Genomic DNA, 24,369 nt, shown 5'->3' on the forward strand with positions numbered 1-24,369 from the left:
CCCTAGTTGTGACAGTAAGGGAACAGGAGGTAATGTAATCGTTATCGGCCACATGCGTCCCTTCTCATCGTGTCTGGTCTCTCCTCAGATCGCCGCCAGTAACCCTGGTCTGGTCTCTCCTCAGATCACCACCAGTAACCCTGGTCTGGTTTCTCCTCAGATCGCCACCAGTAACCCTGGTCTGGTCTCTCCTCAGATCACCACCAGTAACCCTGGTCTGGTCTCTCCTCAGATCACCACCAGTAACCCTGGTCTGGTTTCTCCTCAGATCACCACCAGTAACCCTGGTCTGGTTTCTCCTCAGATCGCCACCAGTAACCCTGGTCTGGTTTCTCCTCAGATCACCACCAGTAACCCTGGTCTGGTCTCTCCTCAGATCACCACCAGTAACCCTGGTCTGGTTTCTCCTCAGATCGCCACCAGTAACCCTGGTCTGGTCTCTCCTCAGATCGCCACCAGTAACCCTGGTCTGGTCTCTCCTCAGATCGCCACCAGTAACCCTGGTCTGGTTTCTCCTCAGATCGCCACCAGTAACCCTGGTCTGGTCTCTCCTCAGATCACCACCAGTAACCCTGGTCTGGTCTCTCCTCAGATCACCACCAGTAACCCTGGTCTGGTTTCTCCTCAGATCGCCACCAGTAACCCTGGTCTGGTCTCTCCTCAGATCGCCACCAGTAACCCTGGTCTGGTCTCTCCTCAGATCGCCACCAGTAGCCCTGGTCTGGTCTCTCCTCAGATCGCCACCAGTAACCCTGGTCTGGTTTCTCCTCAGATCGCCACCAGTAACCCTGGTCTGGTTTCTCCTCAGATCGCCACCAGTAACCCTGGTCTGGTCTCTCCTCAGATCACCACCAGTAACCCTGGTCTGGTCTCTCCTCAGATCGCCACCAGTAACCCTGGTCTGGTTTCTCCTCAGATCGCCACCAGTAACCCTGGTCTGGTTTCTCCTCAGATCGCCACCAGTAACCCTGGTCTGGTTTCTCCTCAGATCACCACCAGTAACCCTGGTCTGGTTTCTCCTCAGATCACCACCAGTAACCCTGGTCTGGTCTCTCCTCAGATCACCACCAGTAACCATGGTCTGGTCTCTCCTCAGATCACCACCAGTAACCCTGGTCTGGTTTCTCCTCAGATCACCACCAGTAACCCTGGTCTGGTCTCTCCTCAGATCACCACCAGTAACCCTGGTCTGGTCTCTCCTCAGATCACCACCAGTAACCCTGGTCTGGTTTCTCCTCATATCACCACCAGTAACTAGGGCTGCAACTAACGACTAATTTGGTAGTCGACTAATCTGCCGATTATTTTTTCGATTAGTCGACTAATCGAAAACCAATGTAAACAACAACCAAAAAAAAAAAAAAAACTTTTTTTTTTTTTTTTTTTTTTTTTTTATATTACCTATCTTTGTGAAAGTGGTTTCTCAGCTCTGGTCCAGCTGAAGACAGAGCAGAGGAACAGATTGGACATTGAGCATGACCTCAGAGTTGCTTGTCTACCATCACCCCAGACTTTGAGACTCTTGTCAGGACCAAACAACAACATCATAACATGATGATCCCATAGCAAATTAAAATAATGACTCATGAAACATTTGAATTTGGATCTTTAAGCCACTTTAAATGAAAATGTATTTGAAGAACAATACAGCAATCACTCATAACAAGATAAATAAATTAAATAATACAAATTAAAGTGGAAGTGTACTTTAAATAACTTTTGTTTGCTGTGTGTGAGAGGAGTCCGTGTGTGTGTGTGTATGTGTGTGTGTCTTACTCTGATCGCTGTGTGAGTGAGAGGAGTGTGTGTACTGTGTAATTTGTGTGTGTCTTACTCTGATCGCTGTGTGAGTGAGAGGCGTGTACTGTGTAATTTGTGTATGTGTGTGTCTTACTCTGATCGCTGTGTGTGAGTGAGAGGAGTGTGAATGTGTGTGTGTCTTACTCTGATCGCTGTGTGTGAGAGAGAGGAGTGTGAATGTGTGTGTGTCTTACTCTGATCGCTGTGTGTGAGTGAGAGGAGTGTGTATGTGTGTGTGTCTTACTCTGATCGCTGTGTGTGAGTGAGAGGAGTGTGTATGTGTGTGTCTTACTCTGATCGCTGTGTGTGAGTGAGAGGAGTGCGTGTGTAATGTATTGTGTGTCTAGTCTGATCATCATCTCCTGCAGGGGAACAATGTTTTCAATGTCCAAAATTTGCTATGGGATCATCATGTTATGATGTTGTCTGGAACCCTGAGAAGCCACTCTCACAAAGATAGGTAGTGCACAAAAAAAAAAAAAAAAATTAAATTAAATAAATTTTTTATTTATTTATTTTTATTTTTTTAATGACTAATCGACGCAACAATTTCTCGTCAACGATTTTTTTATAATGTCGACTAATCGTTGCAGCCCTACCAGTAACCCTGGTCTGGTTTCTCCTCAGATCACCACCAGTAACCCTGGTCTGGTCTCTCCTCAGATCACCACCAGTAACCCTGGTCTGGTTTCTCCTCAGATCACCACCAGTAACCCTGGTCTGGTCTCTCCTCAGATCGCCACCAGTAACCCTGGTCTGGTTTCTCCTCAGATCGCCACCAGTAACCCTGGTCTGGTCTCTCCTCAGATCACCACCAGTAACCCTGGTCTGGTCTCTCCTCAGATCACCACCAGTAACCCTGGTCTGGTTTCTCCTCAGATCGCCACCAGTAACCCTGGTCTGGTTTCTCCTCAGATCGCCACCAGTAACCCTGGTCTGGTCTCTCCTCAGATCGCCACCAGTGACCCTGGTCTGGTCTCTCCTCAGATCACCACCAGTAACCCTGGTCTGGTCTCTCCTCAGATCACCACCAGTAACCCTGGTCTGGTCTCTCCTCAGATCACCACCAGTAACCCTGGTCTGGTTTCTCCTCAGATCGCCACCAGTAACCCTGGTCTGGTCTGGTTTCTCCTCAGATCACCACCTGTAACCCTGGTCTGGTTTCTCCTCAGATCGCCACCAGTAACCCTGGTCTGGTCTCTCCTCAGATCGCCACCAGTAACCCTGGTCTGGTCTCTCCTCAGATCGCCACCAGTAACCCTGGTCTGGTCTCTCCTCAGATCACCACCAGTAACCCTGGTCTGGTCTCTCCTCAGATCGCCACCAGTAACCCTGGTCTGGTTTCTCCTCAGATCACCACCAGTAACCCTGGTCTGGTTTCTCCTCAGATCACCACCAGTAACCCTGGTCTGGTCTCTCCTCAGATCGCCACCAGTAACCCTGGTCTGGTTTCTCCTCAGATCGCCACCAGTAACCCTGGTCTGGTTTCTCCTCAGATCACCACCAGTAACCCTGGTCTGGTCTCTCCTCAGATCACCACCAGTAGCCCTGGTCTGGTCTCTCCTCAGATCACCACCAGTAACCCTGGTCTGGTTTCTCCTCAGATCGCCACCAGTAACCCTGGTCTGGTTTCTCCTCAGATCACCACCAGTAACCCTGGTCTGGTCTCTCCTCAGATCACCACCAGTAACCCTGGTCTGGTTTCTCCTCTCCTCAGATCGCCACCAGTAACCCGCTGGTGTCGGACAGGCAGGACCTGTCTGTGCTGCAGAGAGAGTACGCTGAGGAAGATGCCATCTACCAGCTCAAGATCAAGGTCAGTCACACCATCAGAGCAGGGTCAGGGGTCGCGGGCTCAGGGCCGTGTGTACAGAAGATATTCATGGATATACTGAAACGTATGTGTTCTGGAAACTGTTGGGGAAATGATGATTTTCCACATTTCTCAGGAAAGGGAATCTGCACATTTAAATGTGAGGAAAATGTACTGTAACCTGGATCTACTGTAACCTGCATCCATGAGCGCGCATTTAGTTATTAATGAATCATTTAAACAGATGAGCATATCAGACTAATAGAGCTCCAAGCGTTCGCTCTCACACCTTCAAAGGGAATACAGCCGGTCAAAGGTCAGACGTTCTGTAGTAATGTCATCACAATGAATACAGCGGGTCAAAGGTCAGACGTTCTGTAGTAATGTCATCACAATGAATACAGCGGGTCAAAGGTCAAACGTTCTGTAGTAATGTCATCACAATGAATACAGCGGGTCAAAGGTCAAACGTTCTGTAGTAATGTCATCACAATGAATACAGCGGGTCAAAGGTCAAACGTTCTGTAGTAATGTCATCACAATGAATACAGCGGGTCAGACGTATGGCAGGGGTTCCCAAAGTGGGGGTCGCCAGATGATAAAAAAAAAAATCCAATTTTTTTTTTTTTTTTTTTTGTCAGTCAGGCTACTGAACTTAGAAGCAGGCCAGGCCAGTGTTTCTAGTTGCAGCAGCGCAATAGTTAGATAACCTAGGTGGGGAACAACCAGGAGATCACTGCAACTCACACAAGTTGGAGAACTATCTCTCTCTCTCTCTCTCTTGCTCTCACACACACACACAAAAGGAGCCGCATGTGATTGGTGGAGGCGGGACCCTTACAAAAAACTGTTAATCATTGACACATGCTATCCTGTAATAATCCCCCCCAGAAAAATCTACTTTGCATTTGATATATTGCAAATATATGCCATCACACACACTGGCATTTAAAGGGTCAGAATTATAAAATGAATATTTGGTGTTATGATCAGGGCTGAAATTGAATAAAAGATTGTATTTTCTTTCAATCTGACATTACAAAAAAACTGAAAATCCATCAAAATCAGTGTTGTTGCTAATCAAATTTGTGATGCCATCACAAACACTGGCATTTAAAGGGTACAAATAAAAAAAAAACCTGCACCAGAATGCAGGAAATGAAGTCTTTGTAACAAAACATTTCCTGGTGGCAGTGGTGGGGGACCCCCAGACCTCCGCTTAAAAAGTGGCCTGACTGGGGCTATATTTTGCACTATATTTCCTGGCCTGAATGATTTCCCCAGTCCGGCCCTGGTTAAAAGCCTCCAATGCTTATTAGTGTGTGTGCGTTTGAACGTGTGCATGTTTCAACCATACATTTCCATTTATAAAAAAAAAGAAGAAAAATAATAATAGTGGGGGTCTGTTTACCGTGTGGTAAGAACGCCACCGCTTTAAAGAATAGGGATAGATGACTGTGTTTGCAGGGCTCAAACTATATTAATAAGGCCAGGTCTTGCTCGAAAAAGAGATCTTTGATCTCAAGTGACTACCTGGTAAAATAAAGGTAAAATAAAATATCATAGCAATGGATATAAAACTATTGCCCATTTGACATCGGGTATCCATCGTTCAATTTGCGAAAAAGAAATAATTTTCTCATCCATACATTCCCGTTTTATACTGTGGTGTAGGGCTGGGCGATATGGCCTAAATATGATATCACGATATTTTCTGACCTTTCGGCGATACACGATACACATCACAATGTTTTTCTTTTTTTCCCCAAAAAATTCATTGAGGCTTACCAAGACAGTATTTGAGTTTGCAAGCTAACATTAAAGACAAAATAAAATACCCATGCATTTAGCATTTTTATATTATATATTAGATTTAGATTATTGGATTATTAGATTATATATTGCATATATTTAGCAATGAGATATTATATGATTTAGATATGAAATATGATGAATTGAAAATGGGGGACCCTGATGTAGGGCTGGGCGATATAACGATAACGATAAATATCGCGATATATTTTAATAATCGATATCGAATATCGAAATAAAAAAAAAACGAAAAATCGTTTTTTTTTTTTTTTTTTCCTGCAACAGGGCAGTTTTAAAACCAGAGACAGTGGACAGACTTGTCTTTCTTGCCTGCAACTTAAAGTAATGGCTTTGCTTGTCCAAATGACAATACTGACCAAATTCAGATTTCTTTTTCTCTTGTCCATTTATTTTGTTTGCTTTCTAATTTAAAATACAGTTTGAAACCATCTGTACACAGTAGGCTATGTGTGCTAGCAGAACTAGACTCCAGTCACGAGTCACAGTGCACATGTGCGGTGGTTTGTCCACCAAAAAAGCGCCAAAAGATCGAAAATAAACGAGCAGAGCCAGAACTGTTCAACTCCCCTGGAGCCACAGCCAGCAGAGAAGCCGGTTTACTTTAGCTTTTAAACCAGCTGCAGCCTGAGAACTGGAGTGTGAGGGGATGTAACACTAAAGATGGCAGCAATGACAAAGAATTGCTGCAAAATAAACATACAGCTGTTGTTAAAAAAAAAAAAAAAAAAAAAAAAAATTTTATACTTATAACAATTCGATAATTATCGATATCGAGAAATAAAATAAAATTATCATATAGTTATCGCGATATGATTTTTTTCCATATTGCCCAGCCCTACCCTGATGTAAACAAGACGGAAGTCTTTCTCTGGTCTGCATCCCCTTAACAACTGTATGTATTGAGCCGTACTGTACCCATTCTGCAATATGTTAATAAAGTTTTAAATCAATCAATCAATCAATCAATCAATCAATCAATAGCATTTTAGCATTTTTATGAAACTACTGTATATTTGTATGTCTCTAAATGTTTTGATGAATTGAAAACAGAATAATTTTGATTGACAGTCGAGTCTGCCAATTACATCACACCGCTTGCACCCGCCCTGCTGTTCTTAGCACCAATCGGCAAGCGCGTATGCATTTTTTACTTCCGCTATATCCGCCATTGATTTTGACGAGAGCTCAACGACAACAACAACGGAAGCTCCCCGCGGTCGACGTTTAGCTTTTAGCTCCGCAAGATGACTAAACGAGGCATAATGATTTTACTGCAACGAATGTTATAATAAAAGCCTTTCCATACATCTGTCTGATTGAAAACTTTATTAACAGACCGCAGAATGGGCACAACTCAGCGGCGCACAGGCTGAGATATGAACTATATAACGTTAATGCCACAAAACGAATGCCTTTATCATAAGTAGTAACTTTGATGCAGTAGTGTGTGTGTGGGGGTGGCGTTGTTCAAAAGTTTGAACGTGTGGACCAGATTGACGCAACACAATCCTCTTGGGCAAAACATCACGATATCCACGATACGTTTAAAAAGTGTATCGTTAATTAACTGTACCCGATATTTATATAATATCGTCATATCGCCCAGCCCTACTGTGGTGAATATGAGTATAGTTTTAGAGTAATCCTGTGTAATCCCAAAAAACGCCGCTATGCAGCGTTTAGTGCATTTCACTAGAAACCGTGGCGTTTCTAGCATATATCAACAATCAATCTGAAATCAACGCTATATTATTGGTATTATGTTTCATCGTGAATGTGTGAAAGGGTGGGGGGGAGGTCATTTTTTGATGGTCTGATCGCAACCAACGGCATACGTTGTGGAGTAACATTACAGTAAAACCTTCGGATCACAATGAAGACATGCTCGGATCAGCGCAAGATTGATACCATATAGCCCTTACCTTGACTAGGATGTACTCCGAAAAGAATATTCCAATTACCTGATCGCCATTCCAAGTATTCATGTCGATCGTGTTGCCAACATAATCCACCAAAGAACATGAACCGGGAGTGCTTGATTCTCCTCAATCCATGTGTTATAACCGCTTGCCATGCCAGACTAGGAAAACCCGGACTGGACTTTTTAGATCGACATACAGCCCAAGCCAGAGAGTTTCCAAGGATGTGCAATACCGGCGGCAGGCGGCGGTATTGGATGTTTGTGATCTCAGAATCATTCCCAATGATGACACAGGCTCCCTGGATGGATTATGAATTATGATTATGAATGGGAATATCGAATGAAAGAAATAACAATAGAAAACCCAACTTTTCTCGGGTTTGGCGCTCAAGCGATGGCGAGTTAACCCGACTTTATACATGAGTGGCGTCCAATGAGTTAAGTGATGTAGACTTAACTGGATGTGATTTTCCGTCGTCGACTAAAAACACACTTCAATAATCTGAAATTAGGTGGCGCAGTGGGCAAGGCGCTCGCCACCAACGCAGGAGCCGCTGGGTTCGAGCCCAGCTCTCGGCGTTGCTACCAGCTTGGCTGGTCGTTCATAGTAATACAATTGGCAGTGTTAGGGGGTGGGAAGCTGGTGGGTGGGGATCGGACGTTGTGGACAGCGACTCCTACAGGTCGGTTGGTGCGCCTGCTATAGAACCTACAAGCGACAGGGGCGGCGTGTCCCTCCCACGCAGACCCTCGCCGCTGAGAGATCGCGCTGTGCAGGTGAAAAGATGCGACGGCTGCCTCCTCGAGTACCGGAGGGGACACGTCAACACTTCAGGCAACCAACTTGCGTTCAGCGTTTCTCTGATTGGCCACGACGCCCATGTGACCGCGGCAGAGCGAGAGAGCGGCAGAGCGGAAATAGGCTGACAGGCATTAGGGATGGGTACCTTTCACATTTGAACCGATACCGGTACCGGTACCTGTGAATCGATACCGATACCCAACGGTACCTTTTTTCGGTACTTTAGTCTCAAGAAATTTAATTTACCTACCTCAGTCGTAAAAAAAAAAAATCCAAACTTCAAATAACTACAATTTCGACAGTTTTCGGCTTGTCATTGCTCCAACTGCTTTGTTGTTGAATCAAGTCAAATCCTAGGTAAGCATATATTGTGCGTGTGAACGTTGACATGAAAAGAAAAAAGTAAAAAAAAATTTAAAAAAAAATTAATAAAAATATATATATATATATTTTATTTTTTATTTTTTTTCTCGGTTTCTCACTTGATTCGATACTCGGTAGTACCGACGTGTTTCGGTTCGGTACCTCAAAAGTACCGAATTCGGTACCCATCCCTAACAGGCATTCTATTGCCATGCTCTGCGACAAACTCTAACCTTAACCAACTCCGAAAGAATGCCTAAACTTAACCGGCGAAAGAAAGAAGTTTATATAGAGAGGCGATAAATTAATTAAACGTAAAAAAAAAAAATTGAAGTGATTCGAACTCGTCACCAACTGGACCGCAGGCTCCACAGCAAGACGGCGAACGAGTTGAGCTAACCCTCTATGTGAAAACAGGGGGGATTGCGTGCGGCAACCTGCGCGCCTCTGCCTCTGCCGCTCCGGCACTGCCGCGGGGGCGTGCTAGGCGCAAGATGGTTGCCTTAAGTAATGAAGCGGAGGGGACACGTGATGCAAGGCTTCGTCCACATTGCAGCCGGCTTGTGGGAGGCGTGGCCTAACAACGTTCGAGACAGGGGAGGGGAGAATTGGACGATACGAAATTGGGGACGGGAGAAAAATGGGGAGAAAAGAAATCTGAAATGAAGGAGAGAGAAAAAACAACGTGTACTGTGTTTTACTATTATGCACTCTGCTACTAAACGTACATTTATTACTGTATGTATTTGCCTGTATTACTACCTACTATGCTAATATGTCCATACTACTATGCACTCAAGACTGTAGCACTGAAGTTCAAGACTGTTTGACAAACAATGTTACTGACCCTTAGCTGCCAGAGTCGTACCTTTCCTGCTGACTAAATCACTAAATGCAAATGTATGTCAATGATTCGCCTTTTTCTTTATATATATATATAAATAAATAATTCTGTACTTTTTGTGTTGATCAGGACCTACACAAAAAATACTCCTACATTCGCAAGACACGACCAGACGGGAACTGTTTCTACAGAGCGTTTGGTTTCTCGCATCTCGAGTCGCTTCTGGACGACAGCAAAGAACTCCAGAGGTGAATGTCATGATATACATGGTGTTAGATCCACCTCCCCTGGTGTTAGATCCACCTCCCCTGGTGTCTGATCCACCTCCCTGGTGTTAGATCCACCTCCCTGGTGTTAGATCCACCTCCCTGGTGTTAGATCCACCTCCCCTGGTGTTAGATCCACCTCCCTGGTGTTAGATCCACCTCCCCTGGTGTTAGATCCACCTCCCTGGTGTTAGATCCACCTCCCCTGGTGTTAGATCCACCTCCCCTGGTGTTAGATCCACCTCCCCTGGTGTTAGATCCACCTCCCTGGTGTTAGATCCACCTCCCCTGGTGTTAGATCCACCTCCCCTGGTGTTAGATCCACCTCCCTGGTGTTAGATCCACCTCCCCTGGTGTCGGATCCACCTCCCTGGTGTTAGATCCACCTCCCCTGGTGTCGGATCCACCTCCCCTGGTGTTAGATCCACCTCCCCTGGTGTTAGATCCACCTCCCTGGTGTTAGATCCACCTCCCCTGGTGTCGGATCCACCTCCCCTGGTGTTAGATCCACCTCCCCTAGTGTCGGATCCACCTCCCTGGTGTTAGATCCACCTCCCCTGGTGTCAGATCCACCTCCCCTGGTGTTAGATCCACCTCCCCTGGTGTTAGATCCACCTCCCTGGTGTTAGATCCACCTCCCTGGTGTTAGATCCACCTCCCCTGGTGTTAGATCCACCTCCCCTGGTGTTAGATCCACCTCCCTGGTGTTAGATCCACCTCCCTGGTGTCAGATCCACCTCCCTGGTGTTAGATCCACCTCCCCTGGTGTTAGATCCACCTCCCTGGTGTTAGATCCACCTCCCCTGGTGTTAGATCCACCTCCCCTGGTGTTAGATCCACCTCCCCTGGTGTTAGATCCACCTCCCCTGGTGTTAGATCCACCTCCCTGGTGTTAGATCCACCTCCCCTAGTGTCGGATCCACCTCCCCTGGTGTCAGATCCACCTCCCCTGGTGTTAGATCCACCTCCCTGTTGTCAGATCCACCTCCCCTGGTGTTAGATCCACCTCCCCTGGTGTTAGATCCACCTCCCCTGGTGTTAGATCCACCTCCCCTGGTGTTAGATCCACCTCCCCTGGTGTCAGATCCACCTCCCTGGTGTTAGATCCACCTCCCTGGTGTCAGATCCACCTCCCCTGGTGTTAGATCCACCTCCCCTGGTGTTAGATCCACCTCCCTGGTGTTAGATCCACCTCCCCTGGTGTCGGATCCACCTCCCCTGGTGTCGGATCCACCTCCCCTAGTGTCGGATCCACCTCCCTGGTGTTAGATCCACCTCCCCTGGTGTCAGATCCACCTCCCCTGGTGTTAGATCCACCTCCCCTGGTGTTAGATCCACCTCCCTGGTGTTAGATCCACCTCCCCTGGTGTTAGATCCACCTCCCCTGGTGTTAGATCCACCTCCCCTGGTGTTAGATCCACCTCCCTGGTGTTAGATCCACCTCCCTGGTGTCAGATCCACCTCCCTGGTGTTAGATCCACCTCCCCTGGTGTTAGATCCACCTCCCCTGGTGTTAGATCCACCTCCCCTGGTGTTAGATCCACCTCCCCTGGTGTTAGATCCACCTCCCTGGTGTTAGATCCACCTCCCCTAGTGTCGGATCCACCTCCCCTGGTGTTAGATCCACCTCCCCTGGTGTTAGATCCACCTCCCCTGGTGTTAGATCCACCACCCTGGTGTTAGATCCACCTCCCCTGGTGTCAGATCCACCTCCCCTGGTGTTAGATCCACCTCCCTGGTGTTAGATCCACCTCCCTGGTGTTAGATCCACCTCCCCTGGTGTCAGATCCACCTCCCCTGGTGTTAGATCCACCTCCCCTGGTGTTAGATCCACCTCCCCTGGTGTCGGATCCACCTCCCCTGGTGTTAGATCCACCTCCCTGGTGTTAGATCCACCTCCCTGGTGTTAGATCCACCTCCCTGGTGTCAGATCCACCTCCCCTGGTGTTAGATTCACCTCCCTGGTGTTAGATCCACCTCCCTGGTGTTAGATCCACCTCCCTGGTGTTAGATCCACCTCCCTGGTGTTAGATCCACCTCCCCTGGTGTTAGATCCACCTCCCCTGGTGTTAGATCCACCTCCCTGGTGTTAGATCCACCTCCCCTGGTGTTAGATCCACCTCCCCTGGTGTTAGATCCACCTCCCCTGGTGTTAGATCCACCTCCCTGGTGTTAGATCCACCTCCCCTGGTGTTAGATCCACCTCCCCTGGTGTTAGATCCACCTCCCCTGGTGTTAGATCCACCTCCCCTGGTGTTAGATCCACCTCCCTGGTGTTAGATCCACCTCCCTGGTGTTAGATCCACCTCCCCTTGTGTGCTTCCTGTACTGATGGATTGACTGGCCGCTCCCGCAGGTTCAAGGCTGTGGCTGGTAAAAGCAAACAGGACCTGGTTAACGAGGGCTTCACTGAGTTCACCATCGAAGACTTCCACAACACTGTGAGTAAAGGGTCATTCTGCTCACTTTCAACCTCCAGCCTATTGTGCTCTCATCATCATCTGGCATTATGCCAATCAATATACCAATCAATCAATATACCAATCCATTCTAACTGGGGATGCACCGTTTAACGGTTAACCTTTCACTACCACACTACAGAGGGTTAACCTTTCACTACCACACTACAGACTGTTAACCTTTCACTACCACACTACAGACGGTTAACCTTTCACTACCACACTACAGAAGGTTGACCTTTTCACTACCACACTACAGACGGTTAACCTTTCACTACCACACTACAGAAGGTTAACTTTTCACTACCACACTACAGAAGGTTAACCCTTTCACTACCACACTACAGAAGGTTAACCTTTCACTACCACACTACAGACGGTTAACCTTTCACTACCACACTACAGAAGGTTAACCTTTCACTACCACACTACAGAAGGTTAACCTTTCACTACCACACTACAGAAGGTTAACCTTTCACTACCACACTACAGAAGGTTAACCCTTTCACTACCACACTACAGAAGGTTAACCTTTCACTACCACACTACAGACGGTTAACCTTTCACTACCACACTACAGAAGGTTAACCCTTTCACTACCACACTACAGACGGTTAACCCTTTCACTACCACACTACAGAAGGTTAACCTTTCACTACCACACTACAGAAGGTTAACCTTTCACTACCACACTACAGAAGGTTAACCCTTTCACTACCACACTACAGAGGGTTAACCTATCACTACCACACTACAGACGGTTAACCCTTTCACTACCACACTACAGACGGTTAACCTTTCACTATCACACTACAGACGGTTAACCTTTCACTACCACACTACAGACGGTTAACCTTTCACTACCACACTACAGAAGGTTAACCCTTTCACTACCACACTACAGAAGGTTAACCCTTTCACTACCACACTACAGAAGGTTAACCTTTCACTACCACACTACAGAAGGTTAACCTTTCACTACCACACTACAGAAGGTTAACCTTTCACTACCACACTACAGAGGGTTAACCTTTCACTACCACACTACAGAAGGTTAACCTTTCACTACCACACTACAGACGGTTAACATTTCACTACCACACTACAGAAGGTTAACCTTTCACTACCACACTACAGAAGGTTAACCTTTCACTACCACACTACAGAAGGTTAACCTTTCACTACCACACTACAGACGGTTAACCCTTTCACTACCACACTACAGAAGGTTAACCTTTCACTACCACACTACAGACGGTTAACCTTTCACTACCACACTACATAAGGTTAACCCTTTCACTACCACACTACAGAAGGTTAACCCTTTCACTACCACACTACAGAAGGTTAACCGCTTTCACTACCACACTACAGAAGGTTAACCTTTCACTACCACACTACAGACGGTTAACCTTTCACTACCACACTACAGAAGGTTAACCGCTTTCACTACCACACTACAGACGGTTAACCTTTCACTACCACACTACAGACGGTTAACCTTTCACTACCACACTACAGAAGGTTAACCTTTCACTACCACACTACAGAAGGTTAACCGCTTTCACTACCACACTACAGAAGGTTAACCTTTCACTACCACACTACAGAAGGTTAACCTTTCACTACCACACTACAGAAGGTTAACCTTTCACTACCACACTACAGAAGGTTAACCCTTTCACTACCACACTACAGAAGGTTAACCTTTCACTACCACACTACAGACGGTTAACCTTTCACTACCACACTACAGAAGGTTAACCTTTCACTACCACACTACAGAAGGTTAACCCTTTCACGACCACACTACAGAAGGTTAACCTTTCACTACCACACTACAGACGGTTAACCTTTCACTACCACACTACAGAAGGTTAACCCTTTCACTACCACACTACAGAGGGTTAACCTATCACTACCACACTACAGACGGTTAACCCTTTCACTACCACACTACAGAAGGTTAACCTTTCACTACCACACTACAGAAGGTTAACCTTTCACTACCACACTACAGAAGGTTAACCCTTTCACTACCACACTACAGAGGGTTAACCTATCACTACCACACTACAGACGGTTAACCCTTTCACTACCACACTACAGACGGTTAACCTTTCACTATCACACTACAGACGGTTAACCTTTCACTACCACACTACAGACGGTTAACCTTTCACTACCACACTACAGAAGGTTAACCCTTTCACTACCACACTACAGAAGGTTAACCCTTTCACTACCACACTACAGAAGGTTAACCTTTCACTACCACACTACAGAAGGTTAACCTTTCACTACCACACTACAGAGGGTTAACCTTTCACTACCACACTACAGAGGGTTAACCTTTCACTACCACACTACAGAAGGTTAACCTTTCACTACCACACTACAGACGGTTAACATTTCACTACCACACCACAGAAGGTTAACCTTTCACTACCACACTACAGAAGGTTAACCTTTCACTACCACACTACAGAAGGTTAACCTTTCACTACCACACTACAGACGGTTAACCCTTTCACTACCACACTACAGAAGGTTAACCTTTCACTACCACACTACATACGGTTAACCTTTCACTACCACACTACAGAAGGTTAACCCTTTCACTACCACACTACAGAAGGTTAACCCTTTCACTACCACACTACAGAAGGTTAACCGCTTTCACTACCACACTACAGAAGGTTAACCTTTCACTACCACACTACAGACGGTTAACCTTTCACTACCACACTACAGAAGGTTAACCGCTTTCACTACCACACTACAGACGGTTAACCTTTCACTACCACACTACAGACGGTTAACCTTTCACTACCACACTACAGAAGGTTAACCTTTCACTACCACACTACAGAAGGTTAACCGCTTTCACTACCACACTACAGAAGGTTAACCTTTCACTACCACACTACAGAAGGTTAACCTTTCACTACCACACTACAGAAGGTTAACCTTTCACTACCACACTACAGAAGGTTAACCCTTTCACTACCACACTACAGAAGGTTAACCTTTCACTACCACACTACAGACGGTTAACCTTTCACTACCACACTACAGAAGGTTAACCTTTCACTACCACACTACAGAAGGTTAACCTTTCACTACCACACTACAGAAGGTTAACCCTTTCACTACCACACTACAGAAGGTTAACCTTTCACTACCACACTACAGACGGTTAACCTTTCACTACCACACTACAGAAGGTTAACCCTTTCACTACCACACTACAGAGGGTTAACCTATCACTACCACACTACAGACGGTTAACCCTTTCACTACCACACTACAGAAGGTTAACCTTTCACTACCACACTACAGAAGGTTAACCTTTCACTACCACACTACAGAAGGTTAACCCTTTCACTACCACACTACAGAGGGTTAACCTATCACTACCACACTACAGACGGTTAACCCTTTCACTACCACACTACAGACGGTTAACCTTTCACTATCACACTACAGACGGTTAACCTTTCACTACCACACTACAGACGGTTAACCTTTCACTACCACACTACAGAAGGTTAACCCTTTCACTACCACACTACAGAAGGTTAACCCTTTCACTACCACACTACAGAAGGTTAACCTTTCACTACCACACTACAGAAGGTTAACCTTTCACTACCACACTACAGAAGGTTAACCTTTCACTACCACACTACAGAGGGTTAACCTTTCACTACCACACTACAGAAGGTTAACCTTTCACTACCACACTACAGACGGTTAACATTTCACTACCACACTACAGAAGGTTAACCTTTCACTACCACACTACAGAAGGTTAACCTTTCACTACCACACTACAGAAGGTTAACCTTTCACTACCACACTACAGACGGTTAACCCTTTCACTACCACACTACAGAAGGTTAACCTTTCACTACCACACTACAGACGGTTAACCTTTCACTACCACACTACAGAAGGTTAACCCTTTCACTACCACACTACAGACGGTTAACCTTTCACTACCACACTACAGAAGGTTAACCGCTTTCACTACCACACTACAGACGGTTAACCTTTCACTACCACACTACAGACGGTTAACCTTTCACTACCACACTACAGACGGTTAACCTTTCATTACCACACTACAGCAGGTTAACCTTTCACTACCACACTACAGACGGTTAACCGTATGTAGTGTGGCTGTGAAAGGGTTAACCCTTTGTCGTGTGGCAGTGAAAGGGTTAACGCCAGAAATCACTTTAACCTCCTCTCTGTGTCCTCCTCCAGGTCATGGACCTGATCTTTAACCTCCTCTCTGTGTCCTCCTCCAGGTCATGGACCTGATCTTTAACCTCCTCTCTGTGTCCTCCTCCAGGTCATGGACCTGATCTTTAACCTCCTCTCTGTGTCCTCCTCTAGTTCATGGACCTGATCTTTAACCTCCTCTCTGTGTCCTCCTCCAGGTCATGGACCTGATCTTTAACCTCCTCTCTGTGTCCTCCTCCAGGTCATGGACCTGATCTTTAACCTCCTCTCTGTGTCCTCCTCCAGGTCATGGACCTGATCTTTAACCTCCTCTCTGTGTCCTCCTCCAGGTCATGGACCTGATCTTTAACCTCTCTGTGTCCTCCTCCAGGTCATGGACCTGATCTTTAACCTCCTCTCTGTGTCCTCCTCCAGGTCATGGACCTGATCTTTAACCTCCTCTCTGTGTCCTCCTCCAGGTCATGGACCTGATCTTTAACCTCCTCTCTGTGTCCTCCTCCAGGTCATGGACCTGATCTTTAACCTCCTCTCTGTGTCCTCCTCCAGGTCATGGACCTGATCTTTAACCTCCTCTCTGTGTCCTCCTCCAGGTCATGGACCTGATCTTTAACCTCCTCTCTGTGTCCTCCTCCAGGTCATGGACCTGATCTTTAACCTCCTCTCTGTGTCCTCCTCTAGTTCATGGACCTGATCTTTAACCTCCTCTCTGTGTCCTCCTCTAGGTCATGGACCTGATCTTTAACCTCCTCTCTGTGTCCTCCTCCAGGTCATGGACCTGATCTTTAACCTCCTCTCTGTGTCCTCCTCTAGTTCATGGACCTGATCGAGCTCTGTGAGAAGCAGCCGGGCCTGAAGGAGCTGCTGTGCTCGCTCAATGACCAGAACGTGTCGGACTACGTGGTGGTGTACCTGCGCCTGCTCACCTCCGGGTACCTGCAGCGGGAGCACGCCTTCTTCCAGCACTTCATCGAGGGCGGGCGCTCCGTCAAGGAGTTCTGCCAGCAGGTGGGCTGGGTCACTCCCCTCCCCTCGTGTTGGGCTGGGTCACTCCCCTCGTGTTGGGCTGGGTCACTCCCCTCCCCTCGTGTTGGGCTGGGTCACTCCCCTCGTGTTGGGCTGGGTCACTCCCCTCGTGTTGGGCTGGGTCACTCCCCTCGTGTTGGGCTGGGTCACTCCCCTCGTGTTGGGCTGGGTCACTCCCCTCGTGTTGGGCTGGGTCACTCCCCTCGTGTTGGGCTGGGTCACTCCCCTCCCCTCGTGTTGGGCTGGGTCACTCCCCTCGTGTTGGGCTGGGTCACTCCCCTCCCCTCGTGTTGGGCTGGGTCACTCCCCTCGTGTTGGGCTGGGTCACTCCCCTCGTGTTGGGCTGGGTCACTCCCCTCGTGTTGGGCTGGGTCACTCCCCTCCCCTCGTGTTGGGCTGGGTCACTCCCCTCCCCTCGTGTTGGGCTGGGTCACTCCCCTCGTGTTGGGCTGGGTCACTCCACTCCCCTCGTGTTGGGCTGGGTCACTCCCCTCGTGTTGGGCTGGGTCACTCCCCTCCCCTCGTGTTGGGCTGGGTCACTCCCCTCGTGTTGGGCTGGGTCACTCCCCTCGTGTTGGGCTGGGTCACTCCCCTCGTGTTGGGCTGGGTCACTCCCCTCGTGTTGGGCTGGGTCACTCCCCTGGTGTTGGGTCGGTTCCTGTATTCACATGATGCACTGTTACCAGAGGGCAGAGCAGCTCCTATACCGCGGTGATTCATCCAGTCAGGATGCTCTCTGTCGTGCCTCTGTAGAAGGTTCTGTACCACTGTCGGGTTCTGTAGAAGGCCTGTAGGTTCTGTACCACTGTCGGGTTCTGTAGAAGGCCTGTAGGTTCTGTACCACTGTCGGGTTCTGTAGAAGGTCTGTAGGTTCTGTAGAAGGCCTGTAGGTTCTATAGAAGGCCTGTAGGTTCTGTAGAAGGCCTGTAGGTTCTGTAGAAGGCCTGTAGGTTCTATAGAAGGCCTGTAGGTTCTGTAGAAGGCCTGTAGGTTCTGTAGAAGGCCTGTAGGTTCTGTACCACTGTCGGGTTCTGTAGAAGGCCTGTAGGTTCTGTACCACTGTCGGGTTCTATAGAAGGCATGTAGGTTCTGTACCACTGTCGGGTTCTATAGAAGGCCTGTAGGTTCTGTACCACTGTCGGGTTCTATAGAAGGCATGTAGGTTCTGTACCACTGTCGGGTTCTGTAGAAGGCCTGTAGGTTCTGTACCACTGTCGGGTTCTATAGAAGGCATGTAGGTTCTGTACCACTGTCGGGTTCTGTAGAAGGCCTGTAGGTTCTGTACCACTGTCGGGTTCTATAGAAGGCCTGTAGGTTCTGTACCACTGTCGGGTTCTATAGAAGGCCTGTAGGTTCTGTAGAAGGCCTGTCGGTTCTGTACCACTGTCGGGTTCTATAGAAGGCCTGTCGGTTCTGTACCACTGTCGGGTTCTATAGAAGGCCTGTAGGTTCTGTAGAAGGCCTGTAGGTTCTGTACCACTGTCGGGTTCTGTAGAAGGCCTGTAGGTTCTGTACCACTGTCGGGTTCTATAGAAGGCCTGTAGGTTCTGTACCACTGTCGGGTTCTGTAGAAGACCTGTCGGGTTCTATAGAAGGCCTGTAGGTTCTGTAGAAGACCTGTCGGGTTCTATAGAAGGCCTGTAGGTTCTGTAGAAATGTAGGTTCTGTAGAAGGCCTGTAGGTTCTGTAGAAGGCCTGTAGGTTCTGTAGAAGGCCTGTAGGTTCTATAGAAGGCCTGTAGGTTCTGTAGAAGGCCTGTAGGTTCTATAGAAGGCCTGTAGGTTCTGTAGAAGGCCTGTAGGTTCTGTAGAAGGCCTGTAGGTTCTGTAGAAGGCCTGTAGGTTCTATAGAAGGCCTGTAGGTTCTGTAGAAGGCCTGTAGGTTCTGTAGAAGGCCTGTAGGTTCTGTAGAAGACCTGTAGGTTCTGTAGAAGGCCTGTAGGTTCTGTAGAAGGCCTGTAGGTTCTGTAGAAGGCCTGTAGGTTCTATAGAAGGCCTGTAGGTTCTGTAGAAGGCCTGTAGGTTCTATAGAAGGCCTGTAGGTTCTGTAGAAGGCCTGTAGGTTCTATAGAAGGCCTGTAGGTTCTGTAGAAGGCCTGTATGTTCTATAGAAGGCCTGTATGTTCTATAGAAGACCTGTAGGTTCTGTAGAAGGCCTGTAGGTTCTATAGAAGGCCTGTAGGTTCTATAGAAGACCTGTAGGTTCTATAGAAGACCTGTGGGTTCTGTAGAAGGCCTGTAGGTTCTGCAGAAGGCCTGTAGGTTCTGTAGAAGGCCTGGTTCTGTAGAAGGCCTGTAGGTTCTATAGAAGGCCTGTAGGTTCTGTAGAAGGCCTGTAGGTTCTATAGAAGGCCTGTAGGTTCTATAGAAGGCCTGTAGGTTCTATAGAAGGCCTGTAGGTTCTATAGAAGGCCTGTAGGTTCTATAGAAGACCTGTAGGTTCTGTAGAAGACCTGTAGGTTCTGTAGAAGGCCTGTAGGTTCTGTAGAAGGCCTGTAGGTTCTATAGAAGACCTGTAGGTTCTGTAGAAGGCCTGTAGGTTCTGTAGAAGGCCTGTAGGTTCTATAGAAGGCCTGTAGGTTCTGTAGAAGGCCTGTAGGTTCTATAGAAGGCCTGTAGGTTCTATAGAAGGCCTGTAGGTTCTATAGAAGGCCTGTAGGTTCTATAGAAGGCCTGTAGGTTCTGTAGAAGGCCTGTAGGTTCTATAGAAGACCTGTAGGTTCTGTAGAAGGCCTGTAGGTTCTGTAGAAGGCCTGTAGGTTCTGTAGAAGGCCTGTAGGTTATATAGAAGGCCTGTAGGTTCTATAGAAGGCCTGTAGGTTCTGTAGAAGGCCTGTAGGTTCTATAGAAGGATTGTCAATCTCTCCCCTCTAGGCTGTTTCGTCGTTATTGGTGATTATTATTACACCCATCACTGTTGTCATCTGAAAACCTAATCACCATGTTGCATTTGTGTGTGTGATAATGTGTGTATAATGTGTTATGTTGCGATGTTGCATGTAGGGCTGTCTTAAATACTTCGAAGCTTCGTTTGATGGCATGAGCTTCGAACATTAAAAAAAAAGTGTAAAAAAAATATATATATATTTATTTTTTATTTATTTTTGCCTCCAAAATGCATCTCCAAGGGAATGTTGTACACAACGGAGACGCCACACAAAACATTAATAAGGCTATGCCTATGCTGCTATGACTAATGTGTTACCAAGTTGGCTAATTTAATTGTAATCATCTGCTTTTGTAGGTGCATTGTCTGATATAATTATAAATTAAATATTATATAATTGTTTGCTTGATAGACGAAGGTTGCAATATAATTATGTCATGTCGTTGGCTGTGAGAGCAGCCCCACTGCACCCAGGCAGCGCAGCCGAGTGAAACCTTGTTGGCTGCGTCACAGTCACGTAAGGGGCTACTTAATTAATGAATCCAATCCACTTTATTTATAGAGCACATTTAAAAACAACAAAGTTTACCAAAGTGCTGTACAAGTCCCACAACATAAGATTATCATAATGAATTATTATTATATATTTTTTTCTAAGCTTCGAATTATAATCGAAGCTCGGCCCCGAAGCTTCGATTGCCAAAAAAAGCTTCGAAGGTCAGCCCTAGTTGCATGTGTGTGATAATGTGTGTATAATGTGTTATGTTGCGTGTGTGATAATGTGTGTATAATGTGTTATGTTGCGATGTTGCATGTGTGTGATAATGTGTGTATAATGTGTTATGTTGCGTGTGTGATAATGTGTGTATAATGTGTTATGTTGCATGTGTGTGTGTGTGTGATAATGTGTTATGTTGCGATGTTGCATGTGTGTGTGTGATAATGTGTGTATAATGTGTTATGTTGCATGTGTGTGTGATAATGTGTTATGTTGCGATGTTGCATGTGTGTGTGTGTGATAATGTGTGTATAATGTGTTATGTTGCGATGTTGCATGTGTGTGTGTGTGATAATGTGTGTATAATGTGTTATGTTGCGATGTTGCATGTGTGATAATGTGTGTATAATGTGTTATGTTGCGATGTTGCATGTGTGTGTGTGATAATGTGTTATGTTGCATGTGTGTGTGTGTGCTAATGTGTGTATAATGACATGATTGACATCACATCATAAATCACATCAACTAATGTTTGTTAGAAAATGTTATCAACTTTAATTGACTGAATTTATTAAGTCATTGGGCAAAAGCACATTTGATTTCGGACAACGCAGGGAAGTGCGCAACATTGAAATTGCGTAGTTGCGTCTCAAATAGACGAAGCTTCGCACAGAATGCTTTCATGTTGCATAAAGCTGTGGTACGAGCTGGTCTTTGACTTGTTCAGTGTGTTAAGATGATCAGTAGGGATGGGTACCTTTCACCTGTGAATCGATACCGGTACCCAACGGTACCTTTTTTCGGTACTTTAGTCTCAAGAAATTTCATTTACCTACCTCAGTCGTAAAAAAAAAAATCCAAACTTCAAATAACTACAATTTCGACAGTTTTCGGCTTGTCATTGCTCCGACTGCTTTGTTGTTGAATCAAGTAAAATCCTAGGTAAGCATATATTGTGCGTGTGAACGTTTTTTTTTTTTTTTGGGGTATCGCTTGATTCGATACTCGGTAGTACCGACGTGTTTCGGTCCGCGTCCGCGGAGCTAATGATGGAGCATCGCCGTCGGTTGTGTGATAGTAAAGGGCTATCCTTCTGTATTGTCACAGTGAAAGGGTTAACCGGCTGTGGTGTGGCAGTGGAAGGGTTAACCTGTGGTCTCCGCTCTCTCTCTCTCTCCAGGAGGTGGAGCCCATGTCTAAGGAGAGCGACCACATCCACATCATCGCCCTGGCCCAGGCGCTGGACGTGTCCATCCTGGTGGAGTACATGGACCGGGGCGAGGGCGGCACTGTCAACCACCACGTGTTCCCCGAGGGCAGCGAGCCGCGCGTCTTCCTGCTCTACCGGCCCGGCCACTACGACATCCTGTACAAATAACGGCCCGGGGCGCTGTCGCACCCGCACGGGGGGGGGGGGGCTTCATGATCCATGTCGATGATGCAGACATCTGTGTATGAAGATTACACTGTTGTTGTATTTGAGGAAGTGATATGAAATCACAATACATCCTCCCTCCCTCCCCTCACATGTTCTCTTCCCTACTCATCACAGAATGGTTAATTAATTACAAATAAATACATTTAAAAAATAATAATAATAATATCATTGGGGGGAGGGGGGTGGGGTAGACGTGACCCAGGCGTATTAGTTGTACAGGTTTTATTTTGTGGTTGTAAATGTTCTCTACTTGCTTTTTTGTTGGATTATTTTCCTTTGTTACTGCGTTTCATTGAGTTTTATTAAAGGGATTTACATCTTGTGTCGTTTTGTCGTGTTTTACCGGCTCGCACACTGAACCAGACACTGTTGATACTTTATGACATCACAAAGTTGAGTATTAGCACTTATGACATCACAAAGTTGAGTTTAAGGAATAACATGCAAGTCTTAGACCAGAGGAATAACATGTAAGTCTTAGACCAGAGGAATAACATGTATATCTTAAATTGGACGTAGTCCCCCTCTTAAGTTGTGATAATGTGAATCCACTGTGACTAGTTGGAACTAGTAAAAACCCCCTTTTTTTTTTTTTTTTTTTTTTTATACCTGCTGTTATTGTTATAATGTCTAGACCGTTATGTTAACCTTCCTGGCTACAGCAACTAGACCATAATATAAATATAACCCACGGGAGACCATCTTGTGGTTCTTTTTATGTCGATTAATGCACAGTTACCTCGCATTACGGAAATATATGGTCACTACGATAATGCTAGTGTCCAAAGACTGGAAATACCATGATATTTCCATTAGTATCAAGGTTTCAATTGGATTATACCATGGTATAAGTGCAAATAGTATCAATCAATACAACCGATGGCTGGTTCAAAGTATTGGGGAGTAGTTAACTACATGTAGTTCAATTACTACGCAATTCAAGATTTATTGCAAATTGTATTAACAGATTGCAGAATGGGTACAATGCAGTACAGCTCAATACATACATTTGTTAAGGGGATGCAGACCAGAGAAAGACTTTCGTCTTGTTTACATCAGGGTCCCCCATTTTCAATTCATTATAACATATGTATTTGTCATTATGCACAGTTACACTGTACAATGAAAATCTGACTTTGCTACTCCCCCCACTTCACACAGAATCACAAAATATAGACTTAGAATAAAAAAACTTAAGAAAAAGGAGGAATCCATGTGAGGGGGGGCTGCTCCTGGGAGGGACTGCAGGTCTGATCACATGACGCAGGAGTGCCTTCCTGTCCTTGGCGGTGACCTACCAGACTGGGAGGTCTGATCACATGACGCCGGAGTGCCTTCCTGTCCTGGGCGGTGTCCTACCAGACTGGGAGGGACGCTCTCCACGTACATCTGGAGAAGAGTCCACCTCTGTTTCACCTACAGTATGTACAGTAGTGTGTACTGCACACCTGTCCTCTGTTTCACCTACAGTATGTACAGTAGTGTGTACTGCACACCTGTCCTCTGTTTCACCTACAGTATGTACAGTAGTGTGTACTGCACACCTGTCCTCTGTTTCACCTACAGTATGTACAGTAGTGTGTACTGCACACCTGTCCTCTGTTTCACCTACAGTGTGTACTGCACCTCTGTCACCTACAGTATGTACAGTAGTGTGTACTGCACACCTGTCCTCCTTGGGTCAATCAGAATCAGAAGGGTCTTTATTTTTTGGTGCGACATTAACGGACAGATAATAAACAAAAGGTGGAATAAAGTAAAATTGAATATAATCTAATAGAAGTAAAATAAATGATAAAAATAGAAGTAACAATCATCTCCTTGGTTTTGTCTGCATTCAGGGAAAGACTATTGTCCTGACACCAGGCCACCGGTGATCAGTCCAATGACTAGTATTATCATCCGCAAACTTTGATTTGATTTTGATTTGTCTCGAACATAGAAACATAAAA

The 24,369-nt window shown here is 46.2% G+C and overlaps 1 protein-coding gene across 1 annotated transcript in view; it reads left to right on the top strand.

Moving 5' to 3' along the window:
* LOC311227351 (ubiquitin thioesterase OTUB1-like) overlaps nucleotides 1-22,739 on the top strand; it is a 44,716-nt gene extending 21,977 nt beyond the window's left edge. Inside the window, exons 4-8 of the mRNA XM_084312964.1 lie at nucleotides 3,518-3,616; nucleotides 9,506-9,624; nucleotides 11,999-12,083; nucleotides 17,163-17,357; nucleotides 22,160-22,739. Of these exons, the coding sequence (XP_084169090.1) occupies nucleotides 3,518-3,616; nucleotides 9,506-9,624; nucleotides 11,999-12,083; nucleotides 17,163-17,357; nucleotides 22,160-22,357 (696 nt within the window). The 3' untranslated portion in view covers nucleotides 22,358-22,739. The remainder of the gene's footprint in view (nucleotides 1-3,517; nucleotides 3,617-9,505; nucleotides 9,625-11,998; nucleotides 12,084-17,162; nucleotides 17,358-22,159) is intronic.
* The last annotated feature ends 1,630 nt before the right edge of the window (nucleotides 22,740-24,369 follow it).

The sequence above is a fragment of the Notolepis coatsorum genome, assembly GCF_963971535.1.
Source record: "Notolepis coatsorum genome assembly, chromosome: 4".
Lineage (NCBI taxonomy): Eukaryota > Metazoa > Chordata > Actinopteri > Aulopiformes > Paralepididae > Notolepis > Notolepis coatsorum.